The following is a 20151-nucleotide window of genomic DNA, read 5'->3' as shown; positions in this document are numbered from 1 at the left end:
GGAGAGTTTATGAGGCAGTAGGACAAATACATAATGTGCAAAAGCAGATCTATTCTTCCTTTTCTGGGCAGGATTTTGTGGTTTTGTTCGATACCTCGCCATTCCCCCAGCAAGTGGATGCAAGTCTGTGCTCCTTTGTGGTCTGATCAAGGCTCAGCATTTTCTTGCCTTCCGAACTGACAGTTTTGCCATCATCTCACTTTCTTAGAAAAAAGATTCAGTACAACAACAACAAAAAGGTTTTTTTTTCCTGAAAAGTGATTTTAACCAACTCTGTTCTCCACTTGACCAGATTTGGCCCCAGAGCACGTGCTGGTTTCATCATGCTGTATAATAAAAGTCCCATGAATTCCCTGTGTTCTCAGAGAGATTAAATAGCTATTATAATATACTTTCCCCATCTATTAGTCCATGGCTTCTTACCAGACAGACATCAGAGATACTGTAAACTGGGAATAGCTTGACATCTGATGTTAATTATTGAAATACAAGGCAAGCGAGGCAAGAATAACCCCAAAAGATACACAACTAATTTGCTTTTTATCTTGAAAAATGACACAAATGACATACCAGCAGTTTCTTCTGACCCAAGTTTTAGGAGCATAAAGATCACAAAAACTTTGTCTTGTCTTTGTTGCAGTTTTTACATCTTCACGCTGTATTTATCACAGCAGCAAATATCTTCATGATGCCTTATTCTAAAGTACTACAGGCTGTTAGAGGTAGATATTGTCAAATTGTCATCTTCATCTTTTATAGCTAAGTAACATGTCAAGTGATGTTATAAGCAATATTGTGTTCAGAGGATATTTCAGGCTAAAGACCCAATACTGTTAGAGTCTTACATGAGGTGGAGCACTGGACTGGTATTCAAGGGGTTTTTTTATCCCATTCTGGCATTTGTTTGCTGAATGACCTTGAACATCTTGCTTTGCTTTTCTATGCCTTTGTTTCCCCAGCTGTAAAAGATGGATAATTGTGTTTGGATGAATATGTGAAGTACTTTGAAGTAGACTGCTTGTGATGTTTCCTAAAAGCATCCCAGTAGGAAATTTTAACGAGGACTAGTTCCCATTAAAGTATAATGTGTACTAAACAAACATGTGAGAACTCTGTTAGTAGCCATTACAACTCAGACAAAGTGGCTCTTAGCAGCCCGATGAGTGCTCCTAGCTTCTCACTTTATCTTGGGCATTCTGGATGCTCAGCTCATTCTCCTGTGATTCAGCTGAAGTCCTGGATTGGCAGCTCATGTCAGCTCATCTGCTGGCTTCACAAATGTAAACCCAGAATTTAATAATTTCATGGGTCCTCGAGCCTGCCAAATGGGGTACAATGTATCCAGTATATCAGTTCTCACATGCTGCACACAACATTTGATATACTTTGCCAATACAGAAGTTTCAAACTCTACAAGCCTATTAAAAGTTGATTAATCCTCTGTAAAATCACTACATAATTCCCTTGTAGAAGAATTATGATTCTAGCCTCAAATACGTTTTGGATGGTGATTTCAGATGGACAGTAGACGAAGTAAATGAGTATAGATAAGTAATAGGTAAAGATTAAAAAAAAAAAATCAGACATCCTTAATGTTACAGTGGTTATAATTGGAAGGTGCACAATGTGGAATGGTACAGTGGATTAGCGCAAATAAAGCTCAGAAAGGTCATAACCTTTTTGTCTTTCCTTGCTAATTTTAGATTTGATCTACAAAATAGAGCTTGCTGGAGGACTGGGAGCCATCCTTCTTCTGCTTATTTTGCTTGTGACCATCTATAAGTGCTACAACATAGAGTTAATGCTCTTCTACAGACAGAACTTTGGAGGAGACGAAGCAGCTGATGGTAAGCAGTTGCTCAGGAGATTCAGCATGTGCAATGGAAATACTTCAGAGACCCAAAGTGGTGCAACTTCTAGACTGAAAGGAATCCCAGAAGATACCTGCTACCAGGCTGAGTTCAAACTACTAAGCACCCAACAGTGTAAAGCTATAAGACTTTCACTCAAAGCTCCCTGAGATCAGTGAATCTTGTCACTGAAATGCCATTGAGCCAGGACGTAAGCAAATGGGAGTCAGAAAAATTGTTCACAAGTGTCTTATAGAGAATTGAATGTAATTTCTGAACTGATTCCTCAGGAGAACTCTTCATGTTCATGTGCTCTAGTGCCATATGTACCCAGGATCTCTTTTGGTTGAGATCCATAGTGTATGTAGGCAGCCCTTTCATCAGGTATTTTTCATTAACCATTTCCACTGAATTGTCTTCAGGCTGCTAACTAACTCCGGTAACTAGTGAGGGGTGATAGTTATTGAGGCTAACTAATTACGTCAGATAATTGGGAGACTATGAACAGCTTAGTGGAAACATGCAGCTTGCCTGGGGAGTATGTTTAGGAATGGACTACACTGGTTTTCAGTTTTCTTCCCCTACCTTCCATCTCACTAGCATACATTCTGTTTGATGCCTAAAGCTAAACATGTATTTTTAAATTGAAGCTTTAATTCTTCTGAATATAGAACACTTCTATTCCTGTGAAGCTGGAGTAAGCCCTGGGAAACCAAATGCAAGTGCTTTAAATCCTATTATTATATTCTTAATACTTAAAATACATTATTAGTATGCATTTAACTAGTATCTGCTAAGGATCTGAAGTGCAGTATTCAAGCAGAGGTACTTTTCAGAGCCCTCTGCAAAACTTGGGAGTCATGTAGGAAGTCTGGAAGGGTGTTATCTAGAAACAATAGTGTTTGAGAGAAGAGCAGGGAACACATTTCCCCACATGTGCCAAAACAATGTGCAGTTGCACAGACATGTTAACTTTCTGCAGTTAGCATTATTGCTATCAAAACTAATGTGTTTCTGTTTAACAGTGGGTACATGTCGAGTTTTGGAGAACGGCTGGAATGACATCCAAGGGATTTTAGAATGTGGAATGATAAATGGTAGGAATAGAGGTCAGGAAACTTCCTCTTTTTCAGTCTTCCTGTGTGAGTGGGAAAACCTAAAACGATGCATTTTTTCATACTATACAATACTGCATATTTATACTGATACCTTGGAGAAAGTGAAAGACGAAATTCTGTGAGTTTTGGAGTAATTTACCTCTGACACCTTGGGATTGTACTAACATAACATCCCTGGTTCACCCAACAAAAAATGTCCCAAAGTGGTAGCTTCTTCCAGATTGCTTTGATGCATTTATCTCATGTTTTTAGTGTGAAGCTGCTGCATGTTTATTCATGTAACCTCCTTGGATCAATCACTTTTTAATTTATGGAGCAATATTATTTTCTAGTTGTTTAGAGGAAGCCCCATGAGTACCTAGGGGATTTTGTGTGCATGTTATTCTGAAAACAACCTTTTATTTTTCCAGTGCATTGTTTTGGAACTATTGCAGCTTTGTGCCTCATTCTGATCCTGCATAATGAAAGATGGAGGCAGAATGTTACTGAAGTCAAAGTATATAATAGGGATATTTCTACTTATGTAGGCTACAGTGGGAACATAGAGCACTCAGCTGCAGAGGTGCAGTTGCAGGGCCCATATGTTTATGACACGTATTTCTTTACCAAAGAAGCTTTGGAACTCAGCAGACTTGCTTTATTCCTATTTCTAAAAATATCCTGAGTAAGCAATGCTGGATGCATTCACTTCCTGTCTTGTACACAGCATTGTTTTTAGAGAAAATGATACCGAGGGTTGGATCCATTTTTCTAAATGGTTTCCCTTAAACAGTGCTGCATGCAAAGCACTCAGGGCAAGTGGTGATCAAGCATGGGTAGATCATTATGCTGTCTTGTGTATGTCAAGCTTGTGAAGAGGGAGTTGAGTCCATTGAGATGTAACACGAGTACAGGCTCACAGGAGCCCAGGAGAACTGGTCTATGGTTGCAGGTATTGAGAACAGAAGTGACTGGGGAGGGCAGCTGGAAGGAGCAGGAAGCTCAAGGGCTGCCTGCACACAACCCATGCCTGGCTTCTACGCTGCTTTGTAACCAGGCATGTCAGCACTCTGGGGCTTGCTTTGCTGCCTTTGCAGAGTTCTCAAATGCATGTGGGAATGTTCACTTGGTGGCTGGCTTCTTCTTAAAAGGTTTTGGCAGGCTTCACTACAGACAAAATAATAGGTATTGGACAGACCTCCAAAGCTGACTGGCCTGTGTTTGTTTGCTGTTCTTTTGCCATGTTTCCATCAGTAACTACTATTTTTGTAGGCTCTTGATTTCAGAGAAATATCAACAAGCCAGGTGGACATCCTCCTGTACAGCTACAGTGACACTGGGCAAATTGCCTTGTGCAAACATGTAATTATTCACATGCTTTGTCTGTAGCTCTGACCCTCTTGGGTCTGGCTTTGCATCAAGAATTATAAGAAAGTAGCCATCCTTTCAAGGTCATCAAAGAATGTATTGTATTATGATTTGCTATTTTTTTCCTTTTTGTCAGAGTATATTGATGATTTTAACTGCTTTAATTATCTTTCACATGCACTATTCTTTACAGATAATTGCTACTCAGCAATCTTACATTCATGCAGATTTGTCCTTATGATATTAACTCTTTGATTTTTCATTTTCTGTAAATAATGGCAGCTGTGCTTTTGCAATATACTCATTTCCATTACTGCAGATTAATAGCAAAGGAAATATCACTAAGACTGTCTGATCCCAGCATGGATCTCAAGCACAACAGTGGTGTCACTTCTGTTCCTGGCAGAGCTGCCCACTCTTAGTTCTGTGCTTCAGATGCAGAAAGCTGGAGGTAACCCCCAGTGCTGTACAGGAGGAGGAGGATTTGTGTTGCTCTTTCTAGCCAAGCCACTGTGTTGCAGCCCCATGGTCCTCATGTGGTGTTTCCTATGTCCCCTTTGCACCTATTTTCTGCCTCCACCTTTTGATGAGGCTTTGCCTCCACCCCTGGGCTGCAGGCAGAATGAAGGGGCAAGTCCCTGTCTGCACCCCATTCGCTCCTGGAGTTATTTCTCCTGTGTTCCAAGCCCCAAGTATTTCAAATGTCCCAGATCGTGTGATCTCTGAAATTCTGATACTGATTTTTAAAACTACAGGGCTTTCAGGAAAAAATGCTTTGGACTGTTTGTTGTTTTCTGCATAATCAGTATCTGTTTAAGTCATGTATATCCTCACAATTACTTGTGCAAGAAAGTTTTCCTTACTCAAAACTTTACAAGCTCAAGCTCAAGAACTTTTCCAAGCTTAGAACTTTCACATAATCATAGCACTCTTGAGGCATAGGAGTTGAAAGATTTCCATTGCCAATATGTGAAGGATTAAAGTAAATATTCCACCTTTACTATTTGTATAAAAACTTTGCCCATGACTATTTCAGATGTGCAATGAATACATAAACCACACAAAGCAGAGTTACACTAACGAGGTCAACATGCAGAAGAAAATGGAAAGGATATCCTTTGGATCTGGAAAATCTCTCTGTGGAAGACAAATTATATATTCCCGAGGAAAGTCCTGATTTTGTTGGGACATGCTTGATCCTTTCAAGAACTAATACAATTTCTAGGTACTTTCCTGCATTCTTTACAATGCAAACAGCAGGCTGAACATGAGTTTGTTTTCTTACAGACAACAAGGAATACGATGCGTATCTTTCATACACCAAAGTGGATCCTGATGCGTTAGATTGTGAAAATACTGAAGAGGAGCAGTTTGCACTTGAAATTCTGCCAGATGTTCTAGAAAAGCACTACGGATATAAGCTCTTCATTCCAGATAGGGACCTGATCCCTAGTGGCAGTAAGTATTTCTGACCTTTCAGTTTTAACTCTTTTCATGTGCCGTGAAGGCCTGGACTGTGTGATAAGTACTAGATATGGGAAACCTGTCTTTGTGAAGTGGTTGTGAGGATTGGAAGTTTCTGAAGTACTGCAAATTTGAGATCTAGGTCAGAGCTTGTTCCTGCCTCACTGAAATGGAAAGAAGCTGCCACTGATTTCAGTGGAGGCAGGAGCTGGACCTTTTTACAGGGATACCTGCAACACTGGAAGCCATGCTGTAGTCCAAAATCTGTATGTCAGACACAGGTCACTAAGCAGGAAACTTCCAAAATATATTTTGTAGTCTCTGTTTTATCACTGAAAATAGAGTTCTTATTTTTCCACTAATTGTTTGTTATCTACAGCAGCTTTACTGGGGGAAAATCATCTTTCCCATTGTCTTTTGGTCTGTTCCTAACTTTGAAGTCTCACTAAAACCTATAATAGTTTTCCAGTTAGTAGTATAGGTGCAATTTTTTCATTAGAGTTTTGACCAAATGTTGTATTTCTGAGTAGTACTGTGGAAGTAGGTATTACTAATTCTTCAGAGGACTATGTACGGCCCAGTGGTTTGATGTTGTTTTCCATGCTGGCAGTGAAGTACAATCATCCATTTCAAATCAGTTTTGCTGCCATGTCTGAAGATTCAGCAGCACCTTTGGATATCTGCACCAACAGTTAATACCTTCCTAGCTGTAGTTATAGCATCTCTTCTTCAAGATTCATTTTCTGACAAGTCAAAAAAAACATGAATCATATGCATCATGTTGATGAATTTTTAATGCACAATATGTTTGCTGTAATATCACATTTATTTGAAATACTACCCTTGTGGAAAATAAGGTTTTTTATGAATTCTCTCTGCAACTCACTTCTGTGAAAAATATACAGAAAGCAGATCATGTTCTTTTCTAATATGCTACAGCATAGGAAACATGAACAAGAAAACAAAGCAATGGCTGTACAGGAGCAGATGTCCCAAAACATGAAACAGCTAGAGCATGGCTGCATTAGCACCCTGCCTGCCAAAAGACTTGAAACTGCTGCCTTGCTACTGCCAGACCCCAGTGCCTGCCCTAGAAGTTCCTCCCTGACGTTTGAGGGACCTGGAAGCAGTACTGTGAATCCTATACCACTGGGAAAGAGGAGTTAGAGATCATGTGAAGTCCCATGTAGTGCCTTGAATTGATCCATGTGCACTTGCAGCTCTGAGGTTAGAGCTGCTTCCTTTATTCTGTTGCCATGCCTCTGCAAGGTGTGAGTTTTACTCCCTTAGTGATGTATTCCATAAAGAGGACTTGACTCAGAGCCTTCTTATTTCTGACAGTACAACCAAGTAGTAATGAGTTGTTAGATCTTATTAAGAGGAAATAGATCTTTTCGTGTTATAAATCACAGAGCTGTTGTAAATAATTTTTTCACATCCAACAATATAGCAGAGTTACACTTAGCAATTATACAAGTGAATTACAGAGTTTAAAGCTAGCCCTTCAATGATAACTATACTGAAGCATGGATTAATCTGAAATGAGATTCTTTCCATTTGCTGTACCAGCCAGCATGGTATTTTGTCTATTTCTGTCAGTCAGACATGCAGCAAATACTTGTTATCACTTTGGGTATTCATTAAACCCCTCCTGAAAATGTAGGGTACCTGAAAATGTCAGTTCTCATTTATGAACATTCACGGAATTAATACCTCTTTCCTCCTCTCAAACTCACTTCTTCAGTCTTATGAAAGGGCCTGATTCTAACACATGGAGCTTCAAGAATGCTTAATCAGACATAATGACAATGCAGAATAAAATGTGGAAGTGAAATGAGTGTGATTTGCATGCTTTAGCAAGAGGGGCAAGAAGGAGGGAGAGATGGTGGGGAAGGGGTGAAGACTCAGACTCCTGTATTTGTAAGCTCTCCATGTGCTCCAGAGAAGTGGAACATGGCTATGTACTGCCTAATGCTCACCAACCTTACAGGGACTTGCAGTGCTTAGTGAAGAGAGCAGGCAGTGTGGTGTGGTGTGGACCTGCTAGAAACTTCAGAGGTAAACGTAACATATTTTAGAGTGGCTGTCTCAAAAAGTAGCAGATACGGAAAAAAACCAAGGCTCTTCAGGGTGGATTTCTACAGAAAAACGGAGGGTTGATCACAGTTATCTTTTCACTAGGATATATCTCTTCTCACACGTACTGCTTTTCCTTGTCCTTTGGTGTAAATGACTTTCAGTGTGATGCAACGCTTTCCCACTCTCCATTCTGATGTGTGTCCTTCTCTGTCGTGTGTACTTAAAGGTGTGCCTTTCCATCAGCACAGCCAAGGTGTGTTTAGCAAGGCTGGGTGTTTCGTACAATCTCTGCAGTGCTAAGGTGCTGCCACAGGAGGGTGTGCATTGTTGTGCTTCCTTCCTGGCATGAAGCACTGCATACAGCTGCTACTTGGGTTTGAGAGCAAGCAAAAAATAGATGTTAAGTAGTATTTCCTTCACTTTCTTATGTACTTTTCTGAACAAACTAAAAAGCTGACTTCAGAAAAATTCAGCGGCAACTTTGATTGTGTCTTTGTCCAGCTGGTTCATCTCTAACCTCTGGGGAAAAGCTATGATAGGCTCTGCATATCCCTGTGCAGCCAAGGGAGAGATTGTAGCCAGATGTGCCTTAGCTGGGATGCGCACACCCAGCAGCAAGCTCCTTCACACTGCATATCCCAGCTCTGTGTTACAGCTCTGCACTGAGGACTGTCTGTGTCAGGGATGCTCATGGACTCACTGTGCTGTCCCTCCACAGAGGTGACAGGTGTGGGGACTGAGGCCATCTCATCACTATTGGGAAGCAGATCCTTGGCATCTAGAGCTCAAGTCAGGTGGTGCTGAGTCATGTTTTACAGTAGATGTTAATTTCAGTGCCCTGCTGGGATACAAATGTTTTGTATTCAGAGGAGTGTTTTGTCCTAATGGCAGAAACCCTATGAAAGATGTCAAGGGCCTTTGTGACAGCTTGGTGCTGCCTGAGAGCAGCATAGATGGACCCAGCTCCTCAAACTGGTGAGGTGGAAACGGGGCTCAAAAGCAGCCACTGTTTCTCTCCTCTCCTCATGCAGAAGTCCCCGTCGCCATACAGGCTGGAAGATGAGAGGGGTAACAAGATAGGGAGATATGACATGCAGTGTGCTGTGTAAGCAGCAAGATCAAGTTTGTAACCCAGGATTTGAATTGCATGTTATTTTAAGTACTATAGCAGATATTCTTTTCTTTGAGCTTAGCTGAGTGTTCTTCATTCTGTCAAAGCTGACAGCACATGCACCTTTTCTGCCCAGGTGACTAATGCATAATTGAACATGCCAGCCTGTAACCCCCTAAGATGCAGTTGCAGTTGTTAGTAAAGTTCCTCAGAAGTTACAATTTTTTCACCTTACTAGTTTTCACAGCTTTTTTTCCCAAACCTTTTTCCCACAGCAAGCACTCTCAAGCCCTGTGAGCTTTTTACTCCAGTGTTAGGAGACTTGCAGAGACTGAATAGAGATGGGGGGGAAGGGGAATAGGAATAGATATGTTTTCACCTGAACCATTTTGTGTCTTGCTAAGGACAATGTGTCTACAGAAAGATCTATTTGAACTTGACTGCTAAAACTGGGACTATCAGAGGAAGATATTCTTCTTGTGGTTTCTGCAAATTATTTTAAACCCCAAAAGTGAAGAGATCAAAAGTGTGAAGCTGGATTATTAATACCAACAATACAAATCTATTAGAGCATCATCTAGTTGCTCTCTAAGCATATGTGCATTTGATATTGACAGGATTGAAAAAACACCAACAATTCACTACAGCTCAACCCAAGTTACAGAGAGCAGGCACTGGAAGGAACAACTGAGATGAAATAAAAGTCTTTCCTCTTACCTGAAAAATGAGAGATTGTCTGCACAACAGGAGAGTGCCTAAGGCATGTGATTAAAAGCATCCAACAGTCAGCATTGCAGTTCTGGCACTTTTTACTTTTGTCTGCCCATCTGTGTGGTTTTCGCCTGGTGAATTCCAGCTTCCTGGTTGAAGAAAACCCAGTTGAACTGTGTTCCTGGGATTCCCAAGGAGCTTTAATTAGATATGGGATACCATTTATGTGGCATGAGAGTAAAGTACCCAGCTCCACTAACTCCTTTCCAAAGTCCCTGGTTGTTTACTCTGTGTGAATCTTACACTTCCCACCAGACATGGGCAGAGGTAGCAGAGATACAGAGGAATTAACAGCTGGAAGTGGAAGAAATCAAAACAAAAGCCAGAAAGGTTGGCTACCCTGTAGCACCTTACTGAAGGCCACCAGCGGTCAGGGAGCTGGAGCACACAGTGTCAGAGGAGAGCCTAAAAGAACTGCATTTCTTGAAGATAAGGCCAACAAAGACAAAGCCAAGGAGGAATCTTATCGTTGTTTTTCCAGTGGAAAGCACAAAGGTAGAGACTGACTCTTCCCAGAGGTGTAGTTGTTGAACAAGAGGCCAGGGGTACAAACTGCAACACTGAAAATTACATGTAAGATTTGGAAGATTTTTCTCACTGTGAGGATAATTTTGACACTGGAACAGCACCCAGAGACACTGAGGAGAAACCTCTAACCTCGGAGGTCTCGGAGTACTGGAAAAGGCCCTGAGCAATCTCAGTTGGTCCTGCTCTGGGCAGGGAGGGTATTGACCTGGAGACCTCAACAGCCCCCTTCGAATCTGAACAAGTTTAGGAATTTTGATTCTAAATATCCAGAATGTTTGTTCCAACATCTGTTACCAAAATATTTTCACCAGAATCACTCACCTTGGACACTTAAGCCTGCAAAGAGACATCCCGGAGCTGCCACCTTTTCCTTCTCCTTTAGCTCTCCTTTCTTTACCATGTCAAGGCTGGCAATGGCTAAGGGAGTGCTCTGCTGAGAGGGCAGCGTGTCCTGCTGATCTGCATTGCTTGTTTCTTCATGTTGAGCTCGTCAACTGTCCCTTAGCTTACACTGGGATTGGGCCCTCTCTGGGAAGGGGCAACCTGGAGTACTGCAGCCAGCTCTGGTGCCCCACGCAAGAAGGACATCGACCTGATGGAGCAGGTCCAGAGGAGGGCCACGAAAGTGATCAGGGGGCTAGGGCACCTCTGTTACAAGGACAGGCTGAGGGAGCTGGGGTTGTTCAGCCCTAGTCTACAACTACCTGAGGGGAGGTTGTAGCCAGGTGGGGGTTGGTCTCTTCTCCCAGGCAACCAGCAGCAGAACAAGAGGACACAGTCTCAGGTTGTGCTGGGGGAGGTATAGGCTGGATGTTAGGAGGAAGTTCTTCACAGAGAGGGCTGCCCAGGGAGGTGGTGGAGTCACCATCACTGGAGACGTTCAAGAGAAGACTGGATGAGGCACTTAGTGCCATGGTCAAGTTGATTGCTTAGGGCTGGGTGATAGGTTGGACTGGATGATCTTGGAGGTCTCTTCCAACCTGGTTGATTCTATGATTCTATGACCTTCCAGTACCTGAAGCAAGCCTGCAAGAAGGCAGAAAAAGGACTGTTTGCAAAGGCTTGTAGTGATAGGACGAGGGGCAATGGCCTGAAATTAGAGGAGAGAGGATTTAGGTTAGACGAAGTTCTTTACCGTAAAGGTAGTGCAACACTGGAACAGGTTGCTCAGGGAGGTAGTTGAGGCCTCATCCTTGGAGATATTCAAGGTCAGGCTCAACACAGCTCTGGACAACCTGATCTAATGGAGGATGTCCCTGCTCACTGCAGGAGCGTTGAACTAGATGACCTTTGGAGGTCCCTTCCAGCCTAGACCATTTTATGATCCTGTGATCACTCTGCGCTGTGTTTCTGCAGTTCCAGCTGCATTGGTGTTCTGGTCTGACCTAACAGAAGCAGCAGATATTTAATAAATAGGAAAAGGAAGACATGCAATTGTTTTTGTTATTTATAAGGAATAAGAGGTAGAGTTTGGGAACTATTCATCTGGGAAACCAGGACTAAATTGTTCTTCTATAAACAACTTTCTCAAGTGATAGTACTACTGCCAAAAGCAGAAAGGGTGGTTATTTTCAGAGTGCCAGGAACCAGCCAATATGGGGTTGATGGTAGGGATTCTTTGGCTCTTGTGGTGCTGCAGATCATGCTTCCCAAAAATATCCCTACAACTTTATATGATTTCTGATGCTCCTTCCTTCTCCCTCAATTGCTTCTGCAAATCATCTGAATATGGTCAGTCAGACATTTCTTTGTGTAAGCAACTCTGTGTCCGTGGTGTTCATTAATTTCCTTGTTCTTAGTCTGTTTTCATACTAGGTTGTCTGGGTTTCCTTCAAGCCTGTGGTTAGTGTAGCTCATTCAAGATTGAACAGGCAGTTCTGTATGATTTAAATGCAAATGGGATGCATGTCTTGGACTTCTCAGTGTTTCAAACTAGTGCAGCATCATTGCATGTTGACAGTGCTTGGTGAACATATATTTGCTGTCAGGTGGTCCATCTTCATTACTAAAGGCAGACCACACAAGAACTGTTTATGAGTTTAAAATCTTGTTATCGTTACCTCCTTGGATATTTCATTGAACATGATGCAAGTAAATTGCTGATAGAGATACATTTTTAACAGGTTTTGTGTTGTATTGCAAAATGGTGTTTCAGGGCTGGAAAAATAATTAAAATGTATTCTTTTTTAATAAAATCAAGTGGGTTAATTTTAATGCTGACATTTTATTTTTACATTCTAGTATATGATAAAATACAACATGAATAATTCTATACTGATTCTCTCAAGGTTATTTTTCTCTCCCCTCACAATGAAATGTCATTGAAGTTTACACATCCTGAAGCAAAAGTGAAGTTTCACCAACATGATATTTATCTGATGAAAATATGTTGTGATCTTACAGTTTATCCTAGTTGATGATATCATTCCTAAAATCCCTGCTCTGTTTTTTGCTTTCTTGAAAGTAAACCAAAGCCATTGCCTGATAGTTATTTCTTAGCTCACTGGAAAGGTGAAAACAACCCTTTCTCCATTGTGCATTGCAATATAGACTGTTGGATTTAATACTTTCTAATGGACTCAAAACTTGAGGCAGAGAACTGAACCTACAGCATCTTGAGCAATTTCACATTCTGAGTGAAAGGGGAGTGAATGATTTAGGAACTCATAGGTTTATGCAGTCAGTCTAATACCACTGGAAAAAATAAAACTTGCATATCTACAGACAGGAATCTGTCCCCCCTCACAGAAATGTTGGACACATTGCAGAGTGCACCCAATGGAACCACATGCTCCAGCAAAGTTGTCACCACCAATAGTAGTCCCAAGCTGAAGTTATTTGGAGTACTAAGTACTTCTGGGCCAGATGGCTGGACAATGCATTTGCTTTTTCATTTGGGTTTCCAGTTTCCTATAGTACAGTGTATTTTGTCCTCAGTGCACCAACAAACCCTCCGTGCATTGGCCGTGTCTGTCAGTGAACCACAGCTGCAAACTTGGAATTTGAAGGAGCACCTGGTGGTCGTTTGTGAAGGTGTCTGTTTAGTAATCTGTAGAAAGAGATCTAATTTGTTGTACTATCCAGTAAGGAAGGTGAGCATGCCCAAGTATGGGAGAGGCACAGAGGGGAGAAGTATCCATCTGAGAAAACAGAGACTTTTTCCTGTCTGCTTCCCACCTCGTTCCCTGTTTGACTAAAGCAAAATCTGATGAGTTTTTGATGGAGATGGTATCATGGACTATTGCTGGGTTCTTGCTATTGAAATTATTGCCACTGGATATTTGAAGAGATGAAAGTGGAGTGATTTTTTTTTTGCTTGTTTTGTTGTTGTTGTTTTTAAATTGGATGCATATAGGAGGTGCATGGCTGTGCTTACTTAGCACTAACCTGGATGTGTGGTGCTGACCTTCAGAGAACTGTGTTCTGAGTTGTTTGAAGGAGGGATGAATATGTCTCAGGAAAGATGCATGATAGTTTGTTGTTTTACTGTATCTTGCAGATTCAACCTCTAATGATGAAGCTTCCCACCTAAATTCTTTCTTTTTGGGAGCAGAAAGAAAGGAAGAAAATGAAGAGTCTGAGCTGTTGATACATTGGGATAATCTCTTTCCATTGTATTGAACATTTCTACCTTTCCTTAAGTTTTGTTTCACCAGTTCTGCTTATCATTTTCTCATTGTTGCTGATTCTCTCCCCTCTCCGCTGCCTCTCCCATGGATTTTAATGTTGAATTTTTTCATTAATGAGTAACTATTTTACCAGAGCAATGTGGGGGTTTTCCTCATAAAATATTTTAAGAAAACAAAACACAACTGTAAATGCTGCATGATTAAAGAGTCATAAAACATTAACTAAAAGTCAGGATTGTTGCATAGACATTTGTAATGTATGTGTATGTCTTAAATTTTTGTGTGTCTGTGGGATGTTTGCAATTGCCTCTCTTTTCCATTTGTGAAAGAAATTCTTGCTGCTAAGTGGTGAAATACATCATTGGTAAAGGCAGATTTGATACTAACTATGCCTTCAGTCTCATGAAAATAAGCTATTTTAGAATGTTGCTGTTGGCCTATTTTGTAGCTACTTACTTTACTGGAAGTGGTGTGAATACGCATGCTGTGGTATGGTGCCTGGACTATAAAAATGAGTCTTGCAGTAACAGATATTGATTAATGATGTTATTTGTAATTGTTGTTCCTGCTAGAGGGCAGTGTGTGTAAGAGAGGCCCTGCCCTCTGCTGAGTAAAGATCTGTTCTGTGCAGCTCTTGTGTCCAAGTCTTCATTTATAACACATGCTTCTCCTCTATTGTCAGGCAGCACATTCTGAGTAGCATGGTCAAGAGGTTCATGTTGTTTAAAAAAAACCCAAACAACTATATCCAGTCTCTGAGCTCACAATCATAATGCAGTGCAACCAGCAAACACTTTTCTCACCTCGGTGGTTTTATTCCAAATGATTTAATTTTCCTGGGCTTGACCCAAAACCCGTTGAAATTTGTTGAAGTCTGATCATTTGAGTGGGTTTTGGATCAGGTCTGTAAGTGGATCTCTTTCCCATCCTGTTCCGTGTCAGACCAGTGTAATTTGCTTCTCTTCCCTACCATCCCTGGGACAAGTGACACTCAGGGATCCAAGTCCAAGAATATTATGTATTTTAATAAGCTGACATCATGGAGCTAATGATGGGGCTGGAATTTCTGCTTACACTGATCATTTGCAATTACTTGGCATGCATGCATAAAAGAAGAATGCTGTTTCCTTTGTCACTGATGTCTCAACAAATAAACACTTCTAATATGTTTAAATTTTCCATTTGTTCCTGTCACTTGTGAAGTTTCTGTTAACACCTTGGGGTACATAGAAGCACAAGTTTGTGATATTAAAACTGACCACTAGGCCACAGACAATGTTTTTGTGCTTTTGTGGTCAATATCTAAAGAAGAAAGAGTTACCATGGTGCTTCTATGCAATAGCACAAGTTCTGCATGTGATGAGGGTTGATTTCTTTTCGAGCTCTTGCAAGTTGCAGTTCATACACCCTGCAGCATCTTCATGTCCTTACATCTGAAACACAAGAACTGTTTCCCAGTGTGTGCTTCCCTCAATGCAATGTTAATCATAACCAGTGTTAATGTTAAAATTTACACAAACATTACATTGATCCTGACCTCTATTTTTTTTCAATAAGTGAACTGTGTATTTTTAGTCACTAATGCATCTACACAGTGAGGATATTATGTAAATGTCATTCTGTTGAGATGAACAGGGAAAACCAGTAAAGGATGGAGGGTGTTATTAAGAAGTTTCCTATATGTACTCCATAAATAGAAATGAGTTGTGATGCACAATCTTATTTTTATTGGAGTATATGTTAAATGCCCCTTGTTTGAATTGGTGTGGATCAGTAAGCTGTTGTAGGATTTTGTTGTACTTGATTGCAAGCCTGATGTTTTGATACAATAGACTTCTTTATTCTTTACTCTTTCTCTCTTTCTATAATTTGTAGCCTACATTGAAGATCTCACAAGATGTGTTGAACAAAGCAGAAGACTCATTATCGTGTTAACTCCAGACTATGTTCTCAGGAGAGGATGGAGTATTTTTGAGATGGAAAACAGACTCCATAACATGCTAGTCAGTGGAGAAATCAAAGTTATTTTGATTGAGTGTACTGAATTAAAAGGGAAAGTGAATTATCATGAAGTGGAAACTTTAAAGCACACCATCAAACTTCTCTCAGTGGTCAAGTGGAAAGGACCAAAAAGCAGCAAACTGAATTCTAAGTTTTGGAAGCGCCTAGTCTTTGAAATGCCAGGGAAGAAAAAGGAGGTGGTGTCTCGGCATCAGGTCCTGGATTCTGCAGAGCAGGGCCTTTTTGGAGACCTCCAGACTGTCCCCTCTCTTGCTGTCACAGGCACTTCTGCCACGCTGGTAGAATCGCAGGCTGATTTAGCTGATTACCACCAAGCAGACTCTGTGCAAATGAGACATTACTGCAGAGGATACGAATATGATGTGTCAGCAGCAACATTGCCAATAGCTTCCATAAGCAACCATCACACATACTGTAACATACCTTTGACACTACTAAATGGACAGCTACCTCTTAACAACACCGTGAAGGATTCCCAAGAGTTTCACAGGAACAACCCATTGCTACCTTTATCAGCAAAGGAACTTAGCTTCACCAGTGACATTTGGTAGTGAAGATCAGGACTCTTTTGAGATGCTTCATGAACCACCATGAAGACACATTTTTAAAGAACTTTGCCCTAACCCCATGGGGTGAGAAAGCATATCTGAAGCAGCAGCACACTTGTTTGCTTTTCTACTTGAACCTTTTTGTTTACATTTACAAATTATTGACAAAGGGGGCATTCTTTTGTAACTCAGTAATGTCCTTCCTGTCTTTTAATGTACAGTTTTATTGCTTCTTTAAAAAGGATGGGAGGGGAATAGAAAAAAAAAATCCCTTCATTTTACAGTAGGTTTACAATCTGGGAGGGATAAAAGGTCACTGTATATGATCTCCAACATTCATGCATATTTAAGTAGTAGTATTTAAAATACATTGAAGTTGTTGGGTTATTCATATAGACTTCAGTACAGTTTGAAATCGTAATCTTGCTACAAAAATTATCTCCTGCACAGACCACAAGAGGTGAATCATTCTCAAAAGGAAGGAGGAGGAAACCTTCCCAATAACATTTTCTCATGTTTTAGAAGATGACCAGCTGAAACAATGCAGATGAAGCTTTATCAATAAAGCGCAAAGTAACAGTTAACTGCAGAATTAAATCACCTGCTCACGTCAGCATCTCTTCATTTTATTATTGAGGCACGTTGTATTCCTAGTCAGTGGTTAGCAGTGTGGTTTGATGAAGCAACTTAGAATATCAGAGGACGCTTAGGAGGATTTTAAACAGTTTTTCAGTCGATCATAGATTATTTCAGACTTTTTTGCAGATTTTTAATGCCTTTTTAAAAACAGTTAAATACAAGTCTATCTGTCTGACAGTTCGTTCATTTGAAATTTCTTAAGATCTCTTGAGCTCTTCTAAGATTTGTAGTAAAGGCAATGTAATTTTTGCATAGGACTTTTTTTTTCCCCCCAAAAAACAGTAGTTGCAATTTCAAATTAACCTTTTTGTGAGAACATCAGCAATAGAAAATAATTGCTGCAGCAATATTCTTAGATGAAGTGCTAAATTATTCAGGTTTACTAATATCAATTGCAGTGATAATCACCTAGGACAGTTCTTTCTATTTCTTTACCTGTCAGTTTATGTACATTTTGAATATGTCTGAAACAGGAATGTTTCTGTTCTCTCTGCAACTAGCGAAAAGTGAGATTTTAAAGCAGCTGGGAAGGTCTTGCGTTTTCACTTCTGTGAGTGATCCTGTCAGTCAGATAGGATGCTCTCCTTTATCAGTAATGGAAGGCATTCCTGCTTCTTGCAAAGGAGAAGTGTTATACAGGTACTCAGCATATCAGGCATTACTACTTAAGAGAGCTGAGTTTTCTTTGGGCCAGTATGTTTCATGGAGATTTCCTTACTCACTTGATTAAGGGTTTCAGAGTTCAGACCATGAAGACAGCAGTATTCAGGGGAAAAGCTCTAAATAATGAAGGCAGAAGCAAGTTTTGCAGGTTTTGACTTGGCTTTAATGAAAATACAGTAGACATGAGAGTTTTGTCTCAGTAAGATCTGCCAGAGCAAGTTCCCCAAAATATTTCTGTGGCAGGCAACCTTGCCTGTATTTCGGTATGTTTTTAGTGTTGCTCTCTTCGATTGCATGAACAAAGTTAGCACTCTGCACTCAGCTGCCTGTGGTTTCATCAGCAAACAAGTTCAGTAAATCCTTGACATTTTGCAGTGGTTCCTAAATTGTACCCTACAGTCAAATGGAAACAATCACTGACCTAAGACTTAAAAGTATCCAGAATTGGCCCAAAGGCCATGAGAATGATCTCAAATGTGCAATAATTCATAGAGGTCGGTATTTTTCCATTGCTTCTTTCCCCAGCTCTGTATTCTGTGCCCTCTTACACCAGTTATTATCTGTAAGGTTTTCATTAGGTTCTAAATAATACATGTTTCTCCTGTGTTTTATTTTGTTGGGTTTTTTTATCCCTAGCATTATTATGGATTTGACACTAATACTGAAAATGGAAATCTAGAGAAGATATTAATTTATTACACAATATAGGACTCTAACTTGCTCTTTTGTGAAGTTAAGTTCTGAAAATATAGGTGTTTAATAGACTTATTTTTCTACTGAGAAAGAAAGTGATTTAACCTTCATTATAAATCTATGTATTTCAACCTCCTCCCAGAAATTTACTAAATTTTGCACTGTTTTCTAAGTGTTACAGACTGTGTTTACACTGGCTATGTTCTTTAATGCAAAGTGTAATTAAAAAAAAAAAAAAAAAAAAGGAAAAAACCTAAAAGAATACCCTGCATGAAAAGAGCTGCATATGTTGAAATGAAAAGCTGTACTTTTCATTATTTTCCTTTCCACATTACTCTAGAATCTGGTTAATTCACATAGAATGTTCAGTGAGATTTTAAACCTACTAGATCTGTATTAAGCATGCAAACTCCAGAAAAAGAAGAAATGAAAAAAAAAAAAAACCAAACATATGTAGGTTGGTCTGCTTCTTCTATTTACAATGATTAAATGTGGGTAGAAAATTAATTTTCCTGATGGTAATAGGTCTGTTAGAGCAGTAGCTGTTGAAAAGCAAACTGCAGTCATGTTTGCTTTGAGGTAAGATGAAAAGAACAGTTTTTCTGTCATTTTGCAAAAGCACATTGTGTGTGTCTGTGTATCGATATCTTTTAGTTATAGATGACAAGTCACGAGCTGCTTTGAGATTTCAAAGTGTGTATTGAGTACTACAACAATATATACATGAATCAGAACCGCCTGTCCCCCTCTGCTTTTAGTATTTGGATGAGGACCTGAGCTCAGGAGGCTTCTTGTTGACTCAGTTTCACCTAATACCAGTATGACATGCTAGAGGCCAAACGTTTCCGTGAGTAGCGCTTAAGGGTCTGAAGTAACATTGTGAAACAGAGAAATGCATTTATCAGCGGGCCTTGGGTGGTACAGGGATGGGAACTTGTCCTACTGTAAAAGTCACCTCCATGGCAGCTCTCCAGCAACTCCCTCATGATGGCAGTGACAGCTGGATCAGGGCCTTGATGACAAAAATGTTCCAGTTCATCCGTGTGAACTTTGTTGGCTGAAATGGAAGGGCATAAGGGCATTTTGTGTTCCTCTCTCTCACCAAAGCCATGTACATATTCAGCTGGATTTACCAAGGGAGAGGCCAGGACCCTCCCCTGCAGTGCCTGGTGCTGCATCTTGCTTGTCTGACTCTGCAGCCCTCACCTCCCCCAGCTTCTCAGGCTGTGCCTTCCCCAGCCACAAATTCGCCAGCAGTGAATGTCCTAACTGCAGCCATGTGGGGCTTCTAATTTGGGGCACACTCATTTTAATGATGGTTTATTGTAGTGTTTGGAAACTGCTGTTTGTATGCTTCCCTTTGTGTGTGATGTGCTTCAGAAGCAGTCGTGGTTTGAAGGTTGTATATAAAATGCAATAGAAACTGGAAATCTGTTCAGCCTCTATAGATTTTACGTTCCTAAAGAGAGTTCAAAGAGGAAACAGAGTAATTTTAAATTAAGTAACAGAGTGAATATTGACAGTTCTTGTGTACTGTGTGCTGGACCAGTGTTTTAATAATTAATATTACTTTTTCTAGATTGTGGATAAGAAACCTTTATAAAGATGTTGTCACAATCTGCCTACAGGTCTGCTCCAAAGCCCATTCAAGCCAACAGAAAGAGTTCCATCCAATTCAGCAGACTTTGG

At 40.4% G+C, this 20151-nt stretch overlaps 1 protein-coding gene across 1 annotated transcript in view; it reads left to right on the top strand.

The window, feature by feature from the left end:
* Positions 1-16470, top strand: part of IL1RAPL2 (interleukin 1 receptor accessory protein like 2) — a 359025-nt gene extending 342555 nt beyond the window's left edge. Inside the window, exons 8-10 of the mRNA XM_054388687.1 lie at positions 1704-1847; positions 5603-5773; positions 15773-16470. Of these exons, the coding sequence (XP_054244662.1) occupies positions 1704-1847; positions 5603-5773; positions 15773-16470 (1013 nt within the window). The remainder of the gene's footprint in view (positions 1-1703; positions 1848-5602; positions 5774-15772) is intronic.
* Positions 16471-20151: the final 3681 nt, after the last annotated feature.

Source organism: Indicator indicator, chromosome 17, assembly GCF_027791375.1.
Source record: "Indicator indicator isolate 239-I01 chromosome 17, UM_Iind_1.1, whole genome shotgun sequence".
Lineage (NCBI taxonomy): Eukaryota > Metazoa > Chordata > Aves > Piciformes > Indicatoridae > Indicator > Indicator indicator.
This window is presented reverse-complemented; position numbering and strand designations above follow the sequence as displayed.